Source organism: Arachis hypogaea, chromosome 16, assembly GCF_003086295.3.
Source record: "Arachis hypogaea cultivar Tifrunner chromosome 16, arahy.Tifrunner.gnm2.J5K5, whole genome shotgun sequence".
NCBI classification, from domain to species: Eukaryota; Viridiplantae; Streptophyta; class Magnoliopsida; order Fabales; family Fabaceae; genus Arachis; species Arachis hypogaea.
The window spans coordinates 146,165,520-146,185,115 of NC_092051.1; the positions used below are offsets into that span (position 1 = coordinate 146,165,520).

At 35.4% G+C, this 19,596-nt stretch overlaps 4 protein-coding genes across 18 annotated transcripts; 3 read left to right on the top strand and 1 right to left on the bottom strand.

The window, feature by feature from the left end:
* The first annotated feature begins 410 nt into the window (after positions 1 to 410).
* Positions 411 to 3,610, top strand: LOC112697608 (uncharacterized). 3 transcript variants are annotated; one of them, XM_025750848.2, is made up of 5 exons: positions 411 to 757; positions 842 to 937; positions 1,501 to 1,623; positions 2,394 to 2,433; positions 3,350 to 3,610. In XM_025750848.2, the coding sequence occupies exons 1-5, from the start codon at positions 617 to 619 to the stop codon at positions 3,421 to 3,423; spliced, it is 474 nt and encodes a 157-aa protein (XP_025606633.1). In that variant the 5' UTR covers positions 411 to 616; the 3' UTR covers positions 3,424 to 3,610. The 3 variants fall into 3 exon arrangements, with proteins under 3 accessions (XP_025606633.1, XP_025606634.1, XP_025606632.1); XM_025750849.2 differs by having other exon boundaries at positions 483 to 757; positions 2,394 to 2,438; XM_025750847.3 differs by having other exon boundaries at positions 483 to 757; positions 2,592 to 3,610.
* Positions 3,611 to 3,869: 259 nt separating this feature from the next.
* Positions 3,870 to 5,624, bottom strand: LOC112697609 (uncharacterized). The gene is made up of 3 exons (XM_025750850.3): positions 5,230 to 5,624; positions 4,333 to 4,482; positions 3,870 to 4,239 (listed from the first exon to the last, which is right to left on the bottom strand). The coding sequence occupies exons 1-3, from the start codon at positions 5,431 to 5,433 to the stop codon at positions 4,162 to 4,164; spliced, it is 432 nt and encodes a 143-aa protein (XP_025606635.1). The 5' UTR covers positions 5,434 to 5,624; the 3' UTR covers positions 3,870 to 4,161.
* A 1,538-nt stretch (positions 5,625 to 7,162) lies between these two features.
* LOC112697605 (uncharacterized) lies at positions 7,163 to 11,621 on the top strand. The gene is made up of 10 exons (XM_025750843.2): positions 7,163 to 7,393; positions 7,588 to 7,987; positions 8,079 to 8,323; positions 9,102 to 9,186; positions 9,272 to 9,457; positions 9,537 to 9,704; positions 9,857 to 10,075; positions 10,673 to 10,844; positions 10,927 to 11,098; positions 11,245 to 11,621. The coding sequence occupies exons 2-10, from the start codon at positions 7,616 to 7,618 to the stop codon at positions 11,345 to 11,347; spliced, it is 1,722 nt and encodes a 573-aa protein (XP_025606628.1). The 5' UTR covers positions 7,163 to 7,393; positions 7,588 to 7,615; the 3' UTR covers positions 11,348 to 11,621.
* A 557-nt stretch (positions 11,622 to 12,178) lies between these two features.
* On the top strand, positions 12,179 to 19,146 carry LOC112697604 (uncharacterized). Of its 13 annotated transcripts, none has more exons than XM_072219351.1 (6): positions 12,212 to 12,775; positions 13,073 to 13,160; positions 14,689 to 14,794; positions 14,925 to 15,125; positions 15,328 to 17,715; positions 18,467 to 19,146. In XM_072219351.1, exon 5 carries the CDS (start codon positions 15,545 to 15,547, stop codon positions 17,618 to 17,620), a length of 2,076 nt encoding a protein of 691 aa, XP_072075452.1. In that variant the 5' UTR covers positions 12,212 to 12,775; positions 13,073 to 13,160; positions 14,689 to 14,794; positions 14,925 to 15,125; positions 15,328 to 15,544; the 3' UTR covers positions 17,621 to 17,715; positions 18,467 to 19,146. The 13 variants fall into 13 exon arrangements, with proteins under 13 accessions (XP_072075449.1, XP_025606619.1, XP_029143521.1 ...); XM_072219353.1 differs by having other exon boundaries at positions 12,213 to 12,775; positions 15,393 to 17,715; XM_072219349.1 differs by having other exon boundaries at positions 12,214 to 12,775; positions 14,683 to 14,794.
* The last annotated feature ends 450 nt before the right edge of the window (positions 19,147 to 19,596 follow it).

Consider the following 19,596-nt stretch of genomic DNA (forward strand, 5'->3'; position numbering starts at 1 on the left):
AAAATAATAAATAAATATTTAAAAATTTATATTTCAGACATATTAGTTTTTATAAAAAATACCAATAAAATATTTTAAAATAATAAATATGAACAAGTTAATTTAAATTAAGACATTCTATACTAATCATTAGAGATAATTTATAAATAATGTGCTCATATAATATGCACATACACTTGTTTCCACCCTACCTAGTTCATTCTCTTTGATCATCAAGTTAATTATAATTCCTCTTTTAATTTTCACCAATATAAAAAAACATAAAATTTTCATATATGGATAATCTAACGGGAAGACCACTAAAAAAAAAACTTTACCACACTTATTATTTTAAAAGATTTTATTAATATTATTTTAAAAAAATATTAAAAATATTAATATTATAATAATTTTAATAATTGAGATCAACTATCAAAATTACTTAAAATTCTTCTTATTTTTTATTTTTAGGACTATTCGAAATATAAATACTTAGGTGTTTATTTGTCAGATTACTCCCAAAAAAAATTTGAATTTAGTTGGCTCCTAAGGAATGTGTATGTGAGAAGTTTAGAAGTTTGAAGTTTGAAAATTTTCGACATTTTGATCCCACTACCTGCACAGGCACAAGAGAATAATGGGTCACCAATTTCATCAACAAATCCAACGCCATCAAGCAACAGATGGTGTTCTTAACCTCTTCAGAAAAGCCAATCACGATCTCAACTTCGTTCACCACTCCCTCGAAAAGGAGTTCCAAACCCTTTACCCTGACAACGTTCGTTTTTTCACTCCTTTTCCACTTCGCACTTTTCACATTTATGCTTCAATTTTAATTTTAATCTTTATTTTTTTTTTCCAGGCAAACCCTATGAAGCTGGTTTCGAGAATCAAGAAGATACAGGAAGATATATCAACATTGAAAGGGCAGTGTCAAGATCTTTTGGCTGCTAAGCAGGTTTCTCTATACTCTGTAGTATTACAGATAACTTACTCTCCGTAATTTCAATGCTATAATGATATGTAATTTTTCTCAATTTTTTATGCTGCCATACTTGATTGCAAACTTATCAGACTCTTGGCTTAATTTGTAAACAGTAAACACTACAGGTTTAGATGATTAGGTTGCAACTTCAATTTTATGATTGAAGTTTACCTAAACTCGTGTAAGCTTCACAAGTTAAGATAAACGCTGAATTTTTGAATACCTTGTTTCATCGATGTTTGAATTAGTATATGTTTATATACCTAAATTCTGGTTTTTCTTTGTTACTGAATAGAATTGCTATTAGTATTGTAGGACAATCATGATATGATATAGGAGGACGCTTGTCGTTGTGACCTTGCCTGTAAAATTAGTGAGCGTCAAGATGCTGTGGCCTAATGATCTTAAAAGGATGAGAAGATATTGGAATTGAGTGAATTTCTGATATTGACAGTATATAGAAATAGAAAGGGTTCCATATTTGATATTTTGATTTTTGAAGTAGATTGTGACATTGTGTTTATTCACTTGTGCAGGATTTAATTGATAAGGCTCAGAGAACTCTGGTTGAGAACAGAAATTTAGTGCAGCGCATGCAAGCATCTGTGGGCATCCCCCTCACCGGCGAAGATGATGAGGCTTTTACTAACTTCCAACAGGTAATTGTGTCTCTCTGTATGTTGTTTTTTCTGCCCTTTTTTGTGTGTGTTTTAATTTTTAGAGGAAAAAGAAAAGCGATGAACAGATGAAGTGATGAAATTCTTCTTGTCATCTTGTGAATTGTGCCTTTTTTTTTTCTAAACAGATGTAGTGATGAAATTTCTTGTAGTTTTCTCATTAATGTATTATAAAGAGAATTTCATAATGGTTCGTCTAGCTTCCCAATAAGATTTATCCTGTTAGTTCTTCAAAATATCATGCATCATTGCATTCCCTGATAGTTTTGATTTCATAAGGGAAGAAAAAGCATCACTTCACAATGCAGTTTTTTTCATTTTGGAGGTTACTAAGTGGAGCGTGATGGTTATTTATGTATGTGTCTTCTGCAATTCTCAATGGTTGCCTATTTTCCAAGTGGTGTTTCAAGTGTTTACACCATTTGCCAGCAAGCAACCAATATTTAAGAAATATGAGGCTTTGCTTACATGTATTTTACCCAAGCAAAGTTGTTCTTGGGTATCTTTCATATTGCACTGCCTCCAACATAACAAAGATTCCGTGTGATTGAGTTGGTGGAGAGCGGAAAGGTGGAAAATAGAGAATGGAATGAAAATCATTTTGATCAGAGTTATGTTCTTAAGTTGAAATGAGTAAATTTTGTTTTCCATGTTAATATATTTTTCTTGAGCCAATCAAGTGCAAATTGATTTTCTAGTCCCTAAAGCTTCAAGTTGCAATGAATTTTACAAAGTTTTAACTGATTGTGCAGATAATTGAGGAATGGACAATGCAAGTGAGATCCAAAATAGGTAAGGTATTTCTTGGGCTTTTTGGTTTATCAATTTTCCAGACATTTATGACTGCCTATTTAAATATTGATGTGTAATTTTTATTAGATGACAGTGAAAGTGTTTTCGAAACAGAAGTTTTGATTGAATGTATATATTTTTTTTTTCCAAATTGTTAGGAGGGATGGAATTTATAAAAGCAACTATTGTCCAGTGTGCAAGAACAGAAAAGGGAGAGAAATATAGAATGGGGTTTGGGTTTGGGTTCGAGTAAATGATCGAGTCTTAAGTCTAAATATGTGTTACCACTTCTGGCTCAAGGTTTGCGAGACAGTTGTTCCTGAGCCACAAGAAGGAACAATTTGAGCTTTCTCCGAAGGAATTGGTGTTCTCCTAGTCCGTACTACTACTACTGTAGCAGTTGTCAAGACACTCATTCAAGTTCTCATGCACTTATGTTTATCTCTTCTTATCGCAATTATTTTTAACTCATCAACTGCAGAACTGCATAAGTCATGTGTTCAGAATTTTTTTGCCTCTCTTTTGCGATGTTGCATGCATACCAGTTTGCCTCATAAAAAGTGGATGCAATTTGGTTTCTAAACCGCAAAAAGATGGTTGCAATTTAGATGCAGTTTGGACTTTGAAATATATCCGAGCCTTGCACACCCCTACAATTAACTTCGTCCTGCTTGCCCTACTTATTTCTTCTCATGTTAATATATGATGTCACTTAGTTGTATCTCTGACCTCTGTAGCTACTTAAGCTTTTAGAAGAGATGATTAGTGACAAGTTTTATGTTCTTGTTAATATATTTATAACAGTTGTCACCTTTTCTTATCATAATGTGATCTTAAATATTTTTTTTGCATGTTACTTCCGAAATCATGAGTGCATTAAACAAATGTCTCAGTAACCATGTATGCGTTGATGCAGGGGATGAAACACATGATGCTGATTCTGGAGATCTAAACAAACTGCTCTTCTCAGCAATAGTTCAAAGTAATTGAACAGCTTTCATGAAGGTTGTAGATGTCGCAATTTATGTCAAACTCCAACCTTGTGTTGTAGTATCAATAGAACTCTGGTCCAGAGTTGTTACTCCTTACTTTGTGAAGGATTGGAATTATAGACATGAAAACAATTATGTTTGCAACATGTACAATTTTCGTTAAATTGATTATTCTCATTTTTCTTTTTCTTTTTCTTTTTTTTAAAATATCCTTTTTTCTGGGATAGAAAAATATGAAAACAAAGTAAAATTAGCAACCAAGGCAAGAATGCCACCAATGTGCAACAGGTTGGAAAGCTTATTCAGGGAAACAGAATCTTGTTACATGGCAAGATCTCCCGCTAGAACTATATGTAAGTGCCAGTCAGCTCAGGTTTGTGTCTAGTAATAGGACTCAAATTCTGATAGTTCAATCAGAATTAGACAGAAAAAAAAAAGAAACAATAACATGTAAAAGACATTATATAATTCAAAACAAAAGCAGCAGAACAATATGGTTTTCACTGCAGATATAATCTGTTGTTGAAGCTTAGCTGCATCTCTTATAAGTTAGTTATACAATCCTCTTGACATGAAACATAGACACATGTTAATGATGTATTACTTTGTTATCTCACAACTTAATGTTGTATGCCTGTTTTGAAACCACTTCAATGCACTTTGAATCATCAGCGAGTAGATTACTATGTATAATTAAGTCCAATCCTTTGCATCATAATTGTCCATGGTATCTTTGCTACTTTGAAGTTGGAGGTTCTTCCAACCACTTTGCGCGAAAGCCGGTTCCTTGACAATTAGAACAACACATGGATCCCTGAAAAAGTATGACAAAGTAATGGCATGATGAGTCTTCTTCTAAATTGAAGTGCTAAGGATCTAAACAATTAAGTTTTGAGCATGGAGGTACCTTGCCATTGCAAATAATACAGCTGGTATTTTTCGATGGAACTTCACAGAGCATTTTGTCACCAATAATGAAGAAACCAGTACCTCCACACCATTTGCATTCAGTATGCCCCTTTGAGTTGCAAGACGAACAAACAATTGGCCGTGGTTGCTGCAAACATCAGGAGTTTTTGAGAACAATGACCAACATGGAGCTATAAGAAAAAGGTAACTAAATTTATATTCTAGAACATTAAAATCCTTGCTAGTTTTCTTCATTCCTTCTCCTTTGTACTTGTCTTCAGCTGAGCTGTTTTGAAGTCATAGCTGATGTAACCATTGATACCACTATGACTATCATAATTTATAATTACACAATACCAGCATATTAGGCCAAGGGACTTGTGCAGTTTTATTATTCCCTCCATCTAATAATACCTGTCCGATTTAATAAAATTGGCACATTCATTATTGGATAGTAGAATCTCATCTCATGTGATTTGGACGTGTAAGAAAAAGGTTTGCAGAGAATCCAATTCTCGGAGGGTGAATCAGATGGAAGATTGACAGGCGGCAAAAGGCAGAGAAAAACTTGAAAGACCATGATATGTAATAGTATCATTATAAACATGATACAAAATCAATCAAATAAAATAAAATAAACATGATATATAATAAATGGGTGAAGCAAAAGGTTTGTAAAGGGATAAGTCATATTGAAACAACATTTTGGAGATTAGACAAGCATTGACTCATTTGATAAGTTAATTAATTGAACCATGTAAATAGAATTCATCATTAATTTATCAGAAGCATACCAACTTAGAAATTTCGTGCAAAAAATAAAGAATATGAGATTTATTAATTTAATGTTATCATCATCAGCAGCACATGATGGAAACAAGAATTTGAAACGTACCTGGGAGATTAACCAGGTTTTTTCCATGCGACTAACAAAATCAGATGAGTCCACCAAAGAAGCTCGGATTCTAGTGAATAGCTTTAGTTTACGTGGCATAGAAACTCTGAAACCAATTGGTGCTCTGAACCTTCTTCTACTACCCTGCAATGTTTTTGTCATGAGTGCTGATTCAGTACTACTACAAGATGCAGAAGTAGCCATTTTCGTGTTTCTTCTTCTTGGATAGATATCGAGAAGGGAAAAGAGAACATAGAAAAAGAAGACCTTGAATCAATTTAATGGTCAAAATACAAGGTAGCAGGTCATGGTTTTTTGTGTTTTCCTGTGGTGTAAAGGCAACTTAGAATCCATTGGTTCTGGAGGCAGCAGAGACAAAGATATGCACAAGCACAAGGCCAAGGACTAATAAGATATTTATAATAATTGAAGTTGGGACCCACCCATAAAAAAAGGGTTCAAAATAGAAGAAAAAATTGTATAGATTGGGCGTTTTTGTTTTAGATTATGTTTTATTCAAATTAATTATATATAAAAAAATCAATACAAAATTTGGATTTGAATTCTCTAAATTTTGAATTTTATTTTAAAAGATAAAACGTAATTTTTTATTATTTATTTTGTAAATGAGATAAAAAAATATAAAAAATTATTTAAAAATAAAAAATTTTATTTTTTTTCTCTCAAATAAAATTTAATTTTAGAAGATCTAAATTTTAAAAATTTATAAACAGTAAGTTGTTATTTATCCATAAATTTATTTAATTTGTTCTTGTTGAAAATAAATTAAAATTAAGAGAGAATAAAAATATGCTAATAGTTTCTACTTTCTAGTAGTAGTTAGTGGGTGTAGTGACTACTAAGAATTGATACAATGTTTTTCATATAATTCGATCTAAAGGTTTGTTTGTCATCTTTTTTAAAATAAGAGTTCAACACAATAAAGTGAAGTGACAAAGTTTCAACCAGAGACTCAATCAACAACAAGCAAAGAATAAAAGTCTGAAACAATCTCTAGTGTTATCTCCGACATCGCCATCAACAACAAAATAGATCTAAATTACACCATTCTTTGTAATTGGTCAAGGATCTGTGAAACACCTCTTGTATTTCGGATTCTTTGTTATTAAAGATCCGCCCGTACCTTTCTAACCACATATTTCAAATAAATGCAAAGAAACATATAAGCCACTTGTTCTACTCCTCTTTCCTGTTAACAACTCTTGTCCAACTTTTCAAAATGTTATTTCAGTGACTCCGGAATAGACCACAACCTCCCAAAGTCAGATAGCCAATCACACCACACCTGCCAGGTAAACTCACAACCAAGAAACAAGTGATAGATATGTTCAACATCTTTTTTACACAAAACACACCTGTTATCACCATTACTAATAATACATAGCCTAAACAATCTTTCTTTGGTATTCACTCTTCCTATCAGCACAAACCAGGCAAATAACTTCACTCGTGGTGGAATTAAGCCTTTTCATACTGTTTTGGTGAATTAATGAATTAATGAATTAATGAATTACTGCATGCATGAGATGATATTTAAATTTTCGATACTTGTTTAAGTGAACAATAAGCCAAATCAAATTTGTTTTTACATAATTTTTTTGGTTTTCTACAGTTTCTCCTAATCCGACAGGCCAAAGACTAATTTTTTACAGATTGAAACTGTATTTAATGACTAATCATTTGCAGATTGGAGTTATATTTAAAAGTTTGTCGCTGGTTTTTAATATATATATTTTTTTAGTAAGGGCCTTTATCATAATTTTCATTCACTCTTTTTTGGTATTCAATTTTGTAGGAGTTTTTTTTTGGGCAGGAGGAGTAAGATTTATTTGTTAGGAGACCAAAAAACGCTAGCTCTTGTTTTTATTTTGGGCCTTTAGCCCATTTAAAACCGACAACCCACATTCAAAATGTTTCTCGTCATTTCGTATCTAACCCATTGACACTGACAGTTTTTAACACATAACCTCCCTCCGCCCTCCGCCCTCCGCCCTCTGCCCTCTGCCGTTCGTCGTCATAGTCGCGCCTCCAGAAGCTTCTCTTCCGTGTTGCCACCGTCGATCTATCGACCGTTCTGAAGCTGGTACTTTCCAAATCTACAGTGAAGCTCCTAGCTCCCCTAAACCCTAATCATATTGATCAGGTATTCACTCACACACATCCGCTGTTAAAAGTCTTGCGTTGTGCTGAAATATTTGGAATTTTTCGAATGCAATAACACAAATTTTCACATAGAATAGAAATTGTCGATGTAGAATTATGCTAAAATCATTGCATTAGATAGCACAGGCCTTACATTTTCTCCCGTTTTAGTAAAGATATATTTATTTTTCTCAGGTAGGGGGATTGGTGAAGTGAACATAACATGGCTTCAAACCGGGAAAGGGAAACAAACAAGAGGTTAGGGGAGGAAGAGCTTGATGCAGAGGCTAAAAGGCAGAGAAAGGATGAGGAGTCTTCTACTCCTTCTGCTGCTGCTTCCATTGCAAACCCTCTTTCTGGGTTGGCCAATAATTATGCCGACATTGATGAGGAGGAATATTATGATAGAAAGGGAAGGCTTTCTACTAATGAGAGGAGGAATGACGGGTCCCAGAAAAATGGGAATGGATATGAAGAGCTGGGTGATAGTGATAGTGATGACGATGATTCCAGCGAACCATTATATGGTGGAAGACGCAGTCGACAAATTGAGGTTCGGAAGGACTGTCCTTACCTTGATACTGTTAATAGACAGGTATTCAGCTTATCCTGTTCTTTTGTATAGGCAGTCATTCTTTTGTATGCATATCATATCTGAGATTCTGAACTATGATGATGTTGTGCAGGTTTTGGATTTTGACTTTGAGAAGTTCTGTTCTGTCTCTTTGTCGAATTTGAATGTGTATGCGTGCTTAGTTTGTGGGAAGTATTACCAAGGCAGGGGTAAAAGTTCTCATGCCTATACACACAGCCTTGAAGCAGGACATCATGTTTATATCAATCTCCGAACTGAGAAAGTCTACTGTCTACCCGATGGATATGAAATTAATGATCCTTCATTGGATGACATTCGTAATGTCCTTAATCCAAGGTTAGTCTAATATGTTTTATTTTGGAACTCTTGAAACCATAATGTAACACCCTACCATACCAAATTTTACGCTTAAGTCGTAAATCAGAGGTGGTGAGGCATTATGACATTTAATTACATATTACATAGAGAAATATATATACATATGGAGAAGGATAATAGTATAACTAGGAGCCCGTGAAAGGAATTAAAATCGAAAGACCGTTAATCACACACGATTTCTATATAGTGGATAAGCGTCGCTGTAAGCAGAAACAACGGAAATTTAAAACGAGATATCACATAACCAGGACAGTTATTTGAGAACAGATTTTTATTTATGATGTCATTGGCTAATGGCTATTGCCTGCCGGGAAAAAAAATAAAAAAGGAAGAGGAGGTTTTTTGTTTCCCATTCTGAAGGTCAAAACTGATGCTATGAAAAATTCCAATATCAGATGCATGTTGTTATTTATTAGGTCTTTCTATTTGTGTCTTTATGGACTCTCTATTTATTGTATACACTTCATAGTTTTTTGCTTAATGAACTTTACCATGTACTTAGGTTCTTCTGCCTGTGGATGTGCCATCCTGTTTGTAACATGATAGTTCTGTGATGCTCATAGTTCCTGTAAAAGATTAAACCCCAATTATCTAATATTAAGAATTGTATTAAAACTAAATTTTTAGTGATTATTCTCTATGATACCAATCTTTCTTCATCTAGTGATTACAAATTCTAGTTAAGATTAAATACTAGAACTCATCTAAGTGCATTTATATGGTTCTCTGCCTGCAGGTTTACTCCAAAGGATGTTGAGCAACTTGACAAAAATAAGCAGTGGTCTAGGGCACTTGATGGTTCTAGTTACCTTCCTGGAATGGTATACCTTGTCTTGCTTATATATTATAACAATAAAATTTGCATTGTTCATTGGATTTATCTAATCCATTATGAAATGATTTCAGGTGGGACTCAATAATATTAAGGAGACTGATTTTGTGAATGTAACAATCCAGTCCTTAATGAGAGTTACCCCCTTGCGGAATTTTTTCCTTATACCTGAGAACTATCAACACTGCAAATCCCCACTTGTTCATCGATTTGGCGAACTGACGAGAAAGATCTGGCATTCACGAAACTTTAAAGGACAGGTTTGTTTTAGACATACTCATTACCTACATGTGACTTTTATAATTTAATGCTTATCTCTGTATTTATCCGTGCCAACAGGTCAGCCCGCATGAGTTTCTACAGGCAGTGATGAAAGCCAGTAAGAAACGGTTTCGGATAGGAGCTCAATCTGACCCAGTTGAGTTCATGTCGTGGCTTCTTAATACGCTACATGCAGATCTTAACTCTTCGAAGAAGAATACCAGCATAATTTACGATTGCTTTCAGGTACTTTCTTATTGCTCTTATTTTCTTATCTTTCGGTTGAATGTTGCTGCTAGCTGCAACTATCTACCTAAGTTCAAATATTAAAGAAAAAATGTTTTTTTTTTTAAACAAAAGAAAAATATCTACTGAAGTGGCATTTCATTTTTAAATAGGGCGAACTTGAGGTTGTAAAAGAGATTCCTAACAAAGGGATCACCGATAAGAAAGAAAACGGTGAGGACCTAAACAAGAATGAGAAAAATTCAGATGGTGCTACAGAGAGAGATGCATTCGTCAAAGAAACTTCCAAGATGCCATTTCTAATGCTAGGATTGGATTTGCCACCGCCTCCACTTTTCAAAGATGTGATGGAGAAAAATATAATACCCCAGGTACTGCTTCACTTAACTCTCTTACTTTGCTTTGTGCATTGAAATATTGTCATGAAAATAATTTTCATTTAGGTGGTTGTAGTTTGAATCATAACTCTTGCTGGGAGACATACAAGGATGGGGAAAGAAATATTGTGGTTACACTGTTAGAAGGTGTTAGAAGGATAGTGTGAAACCTTGTAGCTTGTTGCTTATTAACATTTTTTTCTGAAAACAAGGTGCAAATTACACTCATCTCCCCTGAGGTTTGGCGAAATTTAACCTTCCTTCTAAAGCAAACATTTACATCTCCTGTGCGTATATATATAACACTAAACACTCCTGTAGATATAATAACAATAACCTTCGAGGTCAACATAACCTGGACAAAGAAGGGGGGTAACGAAGAATTTCACTACACCATTCAAGGGAGACCAGAAAAATTTTTCCCTTCAAAAAAAGTAAATGAAAGCAGCAGTTTATGATATTTACTTAAAAATGATTTTGCTTATGCTGTAATACAGCTACAGTTTATGTTATGTAACTTATGTTCTCCTGTTTTCACTGACCGGGTTCTCAAGCACTCTGTCTCTCGTGCTAACAAAGTTTGCTATATAGGTTCCTCTCTTTAACATTCTAAAGAAGTTTGATGGGGAGACTGTTACAGAGGTGGTTCGTCCTCACATAGCAAGAATGCGGTATCGGGTTACCAAATTGCCTAAATATATCATTATTCACATGCGTCGATTTACTAAGAACAATTTTTTTGTGGAGAAAAATCCCACTTTAGGTAAGAATTTACTTACTGTAATTTTGTTCTAGTTGATGCCAGCATGCTTATTCCAAGTTCATAATAAGAATTCTCGTTTCAGTCAACTTTCCTGTTAAGAACCTGGAGTTGAAGGACTACATTCCCTTGCCAACGCCGAAAGAAAATGAGAAATTGCGATCTAAATATGATTTAATCGCCAATGTCGTCCATGATGGCAAACCTGGTGAAGGTTTCTATAGGGTATTTGTTCAACGCAAATCAGAAGAACTATGGTAAGTTTGGTTTCTTGGCTAGAGACAACATTAATCAGTCTATTTATCCTTTAGAACTCAAATTCATCAATCTGAATTTCTGTTTCAATAATAGGAATTAATATCTTAATTTTATTTCTTTTCTTTTTTTTTTAAATATAAAATAGGTACGAGATGCAGGATTTGCACGTCTCAGAAACACTTCCTCATTTGGTTGCACTTTCAGAAGCTTATATGCAGATATATGAGCAGCAACAGCAACAGCAATAAAATCGACTCAAGTCCTGTTTTGCAAGCACCATAATCTGAAACTTGATTTTACCCGAATAGAGATGTAGAGGTGTACGTGGTGGGGTTGGGATGAGTTGAATCCAGCATTATTTTTTTACTGGGTCATTTTGTAGAAATCAAATCAAAATCACTGAAAATAATTGGATCTAAGAGTTGACCTCATATTAGACAATGCATTATGTAAGACTTTGGATACTATATGTACTTATGTAGTAATGAAATTTTAAACAAAAAAAAAGGTTTTTGGCCAGCATTTTAATTCCTTTAGTTTTGTAATCAAACAACATATTTTTAGCCAATATGTTGAAATAAAGTTGGATAACTGTTGGTCAAAAATAAAAAATTCTGTCAGTCCTTTCTAACATTCTTCTATATAAAATGCTATTTCAACAACAAAAATAGTGTTGAGAGCACAAGTATAGAACAGGGAGAATTCACTTGCAATTTGCAAATATGGCAAGTTCTTTAGCAGGTATTAATTAGCATTTACAGGTTAAATTAATTTTACATAAATCAATTTGAATTGGTTTAATGGTTAGCTCACTAGTTCATTTAAATAAGGAGTATATAGATAATAGTATATATGAAAGAATTTGGCATGGACAAAAGTATAAATTTATCCATTTTTCATGTATAAATTTGTCTATTTACTCTTTAAGTAAATATCAAAGGTTCGAATTTCGCTTTGTGCATGTAACAACCTATTGATTAGTGGTAAACCTTTAAATGAAACTTTAATCCGCGATGGATTAGTTGACCTTGACTGACCGACAGGTGACTATGCTGGCCGGCCCTGAGTGGTTCGACGATGATTATTAGCATATTTTAAAAAATTGAACTGACCTGGGCAGTCAGATCGAAAAAACAGCAACCCAGCCTCTAGGCCAGTCCAGTCTGGACATTAGATCGGTAAAACCCCCCAAAACGACGTCGCTTGATGTTTAAAGAAAACAAAACACCCTAGGCTAGTTCTGAACTCACCCCACCCAGTACTTTTGACAACGGCACACCACCCAGGCACAGCGCTGGCAGCTCAACTCGTTTCACCGCCGCCGTCGTCGTGCCTCTCGCCGGATACTCCGCATCGTGTGGTCACGAGTCGCGTCTCGCCTCCCTCCTCCGTCTGTGCTGTTTGCTCGGCCGCTCGCGTCTCGCCGCGCCTCCGCCGGTGAGTGCTCGAGCTGTGCTTCCTGCAGCCCTGCAGCGTGTCGTCGTCTTCCGCCATCACAGCACCCATCGTCTGGTGTGCTCCACTTTTCGCATCTTGCCTCTCTTCCTGCAGCTGTGCTTCCTGGTGAGTGCTCGCGTCTCGCCGGGCCGCGCCTCCGTCCCCCCCTCGCCTCTCTTCCGTGGTTGTTGCTGCCTGAACTGCTGCTCCTCGTCCATCTTCTGCCTCTGCAACATCAGGTGAGCATTTAATTTTTTTTACAGTTTTTTTCAGGTTGATTCATTGATGTTAGTGCTGTGAATTTTATTGTTGATTGGTTTATGAGCGGATTAGAAATAAATGTGGCAGTGGTTGAATTGAAATGTTGAATTGATTTCTAAATTGGTTTATGAATATGAATGTGCAGGGGTTTTGCTGATTATGAATATGGTTTAATTGTTGAATATGCAGTGGCTTTGTTAATTGTTGAATTGCTTTCACTGATTATGAATTTTGTTGATTGTTGATTGTTGTTTCTCTGATCCCGATTCTATAAGCAAAACAGAACCAAACGAGTTCATTCGAGCGAGAAGGTCGACCCTTCTTCAGCTCAGTACGCTGCCGCTACGACAGTGAAGTTCAGAGGTAAGTTATTATAAATAAGAATTTAGTTCAAAGGAAAGATCAGGAATAGCCCTTGGACTGCTAAGGTATTCTTATAAAGAGAAACTTTTATCCTCTAGAGCCCAAGTTCCCAATAGGTTAACCACTTTCTTCTCTTATGAATTTTTTTTATAGATGATCTTTGCATTATCCGTCTTTCTTTATCCAAATAGCCATAGGAGAAGCTGAGGTAGGTGTTCTTGTTTGTATACTATTATCAGAATTCAGTTCTTCGGGAAACTCTCTAGTGCCAACGGTGGATCCGGTGCCACATATGATTCTATGATCACTTCCGATAGGCAGGAACGCTTCTCCTTCATCCTCGAAGGTCCTTTGTTCTTTGCTTTGAAAGAGACCGACTATAGATCTCTTTCTCTCACGCTATTTTATATGAGTACACAAGACTACTTCGCCCCACAACCATCTCTTTTTTATAAGTTCTACGGACAGTTTATGCCTTTTTCCGACCTCCGTTCTGGCGAGGGGTTCAAAATGGATTATACTCTTTCTCTCCATCTTTCGTCTATCCTATGTCTCTTTCCTCTGTTCTTTGTCCTTCTCCTACTAGGAGTAGCGACAGTCGTTCCGCTATTTTATCATGTCGATATTTCTGCCAATCAAAACGAGCTTCTGCCAGTTGGTGAAGGGATAGACCGAAGCAGCTCACTAACGGGTTTCCACCTTTGTATGATATGGTATGAGCATTACGGCCTGAGATTAAGACTTTTTATTAGGCCGTTAGGAAGAGATCTTGATATTGACTTACGAGAGCCTACAGCAGTAGAATGAAGTCCAGGAGTTCAGTCGTCTAGGGTGAAGTTAGAGGCCCTAATCCAAGAGAACCATCGGGTGCGGAGCTCAAATGCCCGCCTATGATCTTCCAACCGTAAAACTTGGTCTTTAGCTAAGCTCAACTGGTCTCTTTGTTGCTGAAAATAGTGAGAAACTCTTATCTAGAGTCATTAAAGCTAAATACCAGAATAGGAGATGCTGGTTTGTTTTACTATTAGTTACTTAGTTGATTGAATTCTTTTCTTTTATGGGATTTTAAGATGGCTTCATCAGAGACACCATCATCCCAAAAACATTATATGAAGATAGATACCTAGATTTTGAAATTACTCATTAGACATAGTTTATATATTGTTATTATTGTGTTAAATTAAGATATATTATAGTAGTACTGACTAAGTGACTATTGTTCAAATGTTAGTTAAGACATGCATTTCAAATTTTAATTTTAAGATTTCAGCTGTTTTATATTTTTATTTAAATAAGATCGATTCAACCCGTAACCCACCGATTGAACCAAAAATCCAGTGGCTCAGTAGTATATGGTTATTAGTGGTGATAAAAAATTGTATGGTAAATAAATAATAAAGATATAAAATCAAATTATTCTCAATTTTAAATCAAATTAATTCTTATTTTACATAACAAATTTGTATAATAATACTTCATTTTCAATTCATTTCAAATTAAATTAAATCGTGGGTTTAACAAGGTTCAGCTTGAAGTCGATCCAGAAACCGCTTTGGACTTCTGTCACAACGGTGCTAGTGATTCTCATTCATCCGTGCCCCTTGTTGCTGCCATTCAGAAGTTGATGAAAAAAGGTCGGTCCTTAACTTGCATTCACGTCAAATACTTGTGCTGATGGATTGGTTAAGTTGGGGCATAGTCACCCTACTGTTTATGTTGCTTATGAGTCTCTTCTTAGAGTAGTTTTTTTTTTTTAATTTGCAGCTGATTTTAGAGGGATGTACTTCGAAATCCCAGCAATTAACGATGTTGTTTAGGTGTCATCATGAGCAGTGAGCCCAGCACAGAAAGACAACACCACAGTCGCAGGCTCATATTCCATCTCTGATTCCTCCCTCTATTTTATCCAAAGCTTCCATTAATTGAGAATCGCACCAACCAATCCTTTTCAATTAAAAAATGCAGGTACTTGCACTTCTTCATAATTGAATCAAAGTTCCTTTTGTATTCTTCATGCTGTGAAAAACATTACCTTCCTGCACCTTATGGCACTGAGCTTTAATCCATTGCGAAAGGGTTTACAATATAGATTCTTGAGCTATTTCTATGATTACTCTTTATGTTGTGTTGATCTGAATCTGTGCTCTTCATCATTGCCTGCAAAAAGTTCTGTTTCTGATTTTGGGGCTCAAGGTCAGGGTAAACGTGAAAATCATAGTTCTAGGTTTCCAGGGGAATTGCGTGTTACTGCCGATGATGATGCGAGTAAAGGTCAGAACTTCAATTTTGGTAGTCTTGATACACTGAGTGATGATGAAGAGGAAGAAGATGGTGATGGTGATGGAAAAGGTTCTGGTAATGGTGATGATGAGAGTCTTGAGTTTATGAGCTCCTCTAATGGCAACGACAATCATGCATATGGAGAGAGTATTGGTAGAGTTGAAATTGATGAACATGAATTCAGGCATCCATTGGTTAAGGAAGTTTGTAGGTTGATTACATATAGGTCAGCTTGGAACCCTAGACTTGAAGGATATTTGAGGTACTTATTGAGAAGATTGAAGCCCCCACATGTTTGTGCTGTCTTACGCTCTCAAGAAGATGAACGGATTGCTTTGAATTTCTTCTATTGGGCTGATCGGCAGTGGCGCTACAAACACAATGCTATTGTCTACTATACATTGTTAGATGTGCTTAGCAAGACTAAATTGTGCCAGGGTGCTAAGCGGATTCTTAAGCTTATGATGCGCCGTGGAATCAAATGTTCTCCTGAAGCTTTTGGCTATGTGATGGTGTCTTATAGTCGAGCAGGCATGTTGAGGCATGCCATGCAAGTTTTGACCGTGATGCAGAAAGCTGGAGTTGAACCTAATTTATCTATATGTAACACTGCTATCTATGTTTTAGTTAAGGGCAACAAATTGGAGAAGGCACTGAGATTCTTGAATCGAATGGAACTGGTTGGAATCAAACCCAATGTTGTCACTTATAACTGCTTGATCAAGGGTTACTGTGATCTGAATCGGGTTGAGGATGCATTGGAGCTTATTATGGAAATGCCATCCAAGGGATGTCCCCCTGACAAGGTTAGTTATTATACTGTGATGGCTTTTCTCTGCAAGGAGAAAAGAATTGAAGAAGTGAAGCTGTTGATGGAGAAAATGGTGGTGAATAGTAAATTAATTCCGGATCAGATTACATATGATACACTTATTCACACGCTATCCAAGCATGGACATGCAGATGATGCTTTGGCTTACTTAAGAGAAGCAGAAGATAAGGGCTTCCACATTGATAAGGTTGGGTATAGTGCAGTAGTTAACTCCTTTTGTAAGAAGGGCAAAATAGATGAGACGAAGAGTTTAGTGAACGAGATGTACTCGAAGGGCTGTATTCCTGATGTTGTGACATATACTGCTATTATTGATGGATTTTGTCGCATGGGGAAGATAGATGAAGCGAAAAAGATGCTGCAGCAGATGTACAAACATGGGTGCAAGCCAAATACCGTTTCATACACAGCTTTGTTAAATGGCCTGTGCCACAATGGGAAATCGTTAGAGGCAAGGGAGATGCTGAATGTAAGTGAGGAGCATTGGTGGACGCCAAATGCCATAAGTTACAGTGTTGTGATGCATGGTTTTCGTAGGGAAGGAAACTTGTCTGCAGCTTGTGATTTGGTTAGGCAAATGGTTGGAAAGGGATTTTTTCCAACTCCAGTTGAAATTAACCTGCTAATACAGTCCCTGTGTCAAAATCAGGAAGTAGTTGAAGCTAAAAGATTTTTAGAAGAATGCCTGAATAAGGGCTGTGCCATCAATGTCGTAAACTTTACTACTGTAATTCACGGTTTTTGTCAGATTGGTGACTTGGAAGCTGCTCTATCAGTGCTAGAAGACATGTACTTAATCAACAAACATCCTGATGTTGTCACATTTACAACATTGTTTGATGCATTGGGGAGGAAAGGTAGATTGGACGAGGCTGCTGAGTTAATAATGAAGATGCTGGGCAAAGGTTTGGATCCTACTCCGGTAACATATAGGACAGTCATCCACCATTATTGTAAATGGGAGCAAGTGAATGATATGTTGAAACTATTGGAAAAAATGCTTGTTAGGAAGCCATTAAGAACATTATACAATCAAGTAATTGAGAAACTTTGTGCTTTTGGGAAACCCGAGGAAGCTGAGAAACTTCTGGGGAAGGTTTTGAGAACAGCATCAAACCTTGATGCTAATACATGCCATGTGCTCATTGAAAGCTATCTGACTAAAGGGCTTCCTCTATCTGCAAATCGAGTGGCTTCTAGAATGTTCAGCCGTAATTTGGTTCCTGATTTGAAGTTATGTCAGAAAGTGAGCAAGAAGCTAATGTCTGATGGAAAGTTGGTTGAGGCTGATAACCTTATGTTGCAACTTGTTGAGCGTGGAATACAACAAAATGAGACGAATTTGTGATATTAGTTACTACTCCAAGCTTAAAAGTTGTGCCCATGGTGCTATGTTATCACTTCCCTTCGTTGGAGATCCAATACATCTTGCATTTCAGTGTGGTAAGGCCATTCTTTCTTCTAGGAAAAATGGTTCTAATTTTTGAGAAAGTAAAATTCATTCATGTAATCTTAAATATGGTTTAGATAATTGTCTTTTTATGTTTGGCACATATGTATTTCTCTTTTGTGGTGATGATGATAGCATATCATTTTCATGCTAGTGTTGTGCTTATATATTTCAGTTTGATAACAAGAAAACAAGAACTTAAGGGTAGAGTATGCATCTTCTTATGAATATTGTTTACATGATATATTATCCTACAAGTTGTGCATGAAAATGAATTCTAACATGGTGTGCCTTGTTCACAATCGCATGCTTCTTTCCCAAACAGAGTTCTCCCAATCATTTGGAAGAGAACTTAGTGCATTGACTACTCTTGTTGCTGAAATTGTTTCCTCATCTGTAGTCCCTAGCACCTCTTTCTTTGATAAAATTTTAAGCATTCGAATAGTTGTCTATCTTGGCTACCAAGCTGTCAATTAGATTCACTTTTTTTATCAGTAAACTGGAAAAATCACTTATTCTTCTCTTTTTTCTCTTTCTACTCTCTACATTACTGTTCTTCCCACCAATGCCAACTATCTTCCATTTCCATAACCATTAAAAGGTAACATATATAATGTATGTAGAATACATTTTCATATATAAATATGTGTGTAAATAACATTTCATGTTATTGAAAGGCCATGATGGATACTTTTAAGGTACTATTTTGTATAATTCCTTTTGACTGATGGATTTGCTTAACAGCTAAATTGAAGATGCAAGATACATTTTGCAATGGAGTTGTGTAGATATTGTGGAATAATGTGCTACCTACTCACATGCTATTTGGTGTGCACTCTCAAGTCTCAACCAAGCCAATCTCAGTTAGTTCCACTTCTTCAAAATTGCTCATAAATTAGACCTATGTATTTGAATGCCTTCTCATGTCCAGACATGAAATTTAAAAAATATTAGTTAGCTTACAAATTAGATAGGAAAAAGAAACTAGAGAGATGGAGTTGAAATACAAGATGGTAATGAAAGTAGTTGTGATTATTCTATTACTTAGGAATCATTGTCATTGTTGATGCTTGCTTTGATCCAATTCCGGTCTCCTTCAAGAAGGTGCTGCATTCAAATGGAGGCGGCAATCACTTTGTCAAATCTAAATCTTTTATGTGTTGTGATCATTGTTTTTGCATAGAGTCAATGCCTCTCACATGCAACTGTATGGATGTTGGATATTATTGCCACCAAACTTGCAATAGTTGCCATTGCTCTCATTTCCTCAAAAGTGTCAATGTTTAGATGAAATGGATTCTTGCTATCCTCCATGGATAAATCTAGATGACTAATTAAGAATACCAACAAAATTTAAGTTACTTTTGAATCTTGTAACTGAAACAAAATCACTCATAAAAATGCTCCTGATATTTTTATTTTCATTTTTTACTTTTTTCTCTTAATTTTGTCTTCCCAGTTTCTTTTTTCTTTTTCCCTCTCAATTCAGCCTTTTATGTTTTCATATTAAATTTGATCTCTTATATTTTAAATCTTTTGCAATTGGATTGATAAAGAAAAGAGTATTAAAAAATATATACTAAAAGTGAAAAATATTGTGATTCATAATATAATTAAATGAGGATAATATAGTATGTGAATAAAACTGAACTCTTAAAAGAGACAACCTCAAATCAAATAGTTAATTTATGACAATAAGATCTAAATACTGGTAAAAAGTTCAAACTACTACTGGTATACAAAAATGAAAATTTAGCTGTAGAGAATAAGAAAGTTTTATGTTTACATTCTAAATCAACAAACAATTTATCACACAATTTTTTCGGAATAATGCTACGCATCCAACTATCCAAGTGTTTTTGTTAATCAAGTCC

What these genes read in the sequence shown, in the direction of transcription:
- LOC112697608 (XM_025750847.3), top strand. Translation starts at nt 617, where the DNA reads ATGGGTCACCAATTTCATCAACAAATCCAACGCCATCAAGCAACAGAT. An exon ending in ATCTTTTGGCTGCTAAGCAG is followed by an intron (nt 938 to 1,500) that starts GTTTCTCTATAC and finishes TCACTTGTGCAG; the next exon opens with GATTTAATTGATAAGGCTCA. An exon ending in CTTTTACTAACTTCCAACAG is followed by an intron (nt 1,624 to 2,393) that starts GTAATTGTGTCT and finishes CTGATTGTGCAG; the next exon opens with ATAATTGAGGAATGGACAAT.
- LOC112697609 (XM_025750850.3), bottom strand. Translation starts at nt 5,433, where the DNA reads ATGGCTACTTCTGCATCTTGTAGTAGTACTGAATCAGCACTCATGACA. An exon ending in AAACCTGGTTAATCTCCCAG is followed by an intron (nt 4,483 to 5,229) that starts GTACGTTTCAAA and finishes TGATGTTTGCAG; the next exon opens with CAACCACGGCCAATTGTTTG. An exon ending in GTATTATTTGCAATGGCAAG is followed by an intron (nt 4,240 to 4,332) that starts GTACCTCCATGC and finishes ATACTTTTTCAG; the next exon opens with GGATCCATGTGTTGTTCTAA.
- LOC112697605 (XM_025750843.2), top strand. Translation starts at nt 7,616, where the DNA reads ATGGCTTCAAACCGGGAAAGGGAAACAAACAAGAGGTTAGGGGAGGAA. An exon ending in CGTAATGTCCTTAATCCAAG is followed by an intron (nt 8,324 to 9,101) that starts GTTAGTCTAATA and finishes CTCTGCCTGCAG; the next exon opens with GTTTACTCCAAAGGATGTTG. An exon ending in GGAGAAAAATCCCACTTTAG is followed by an intron (nt 10,845 to 10,926) that starts GTAAGAATTTAC and finishes TTCTCGTTTCAG; the next exon opens with TCAACTTTCCTGTTAAGAAC.
- LOC112697604 (XM_029287688.2), top strand. Translation starts at nt 15,206, where the DNA reads ATGGCACTGAGCTTTAATCCATTGCGAAAGGGTTTACAATATAGATTC.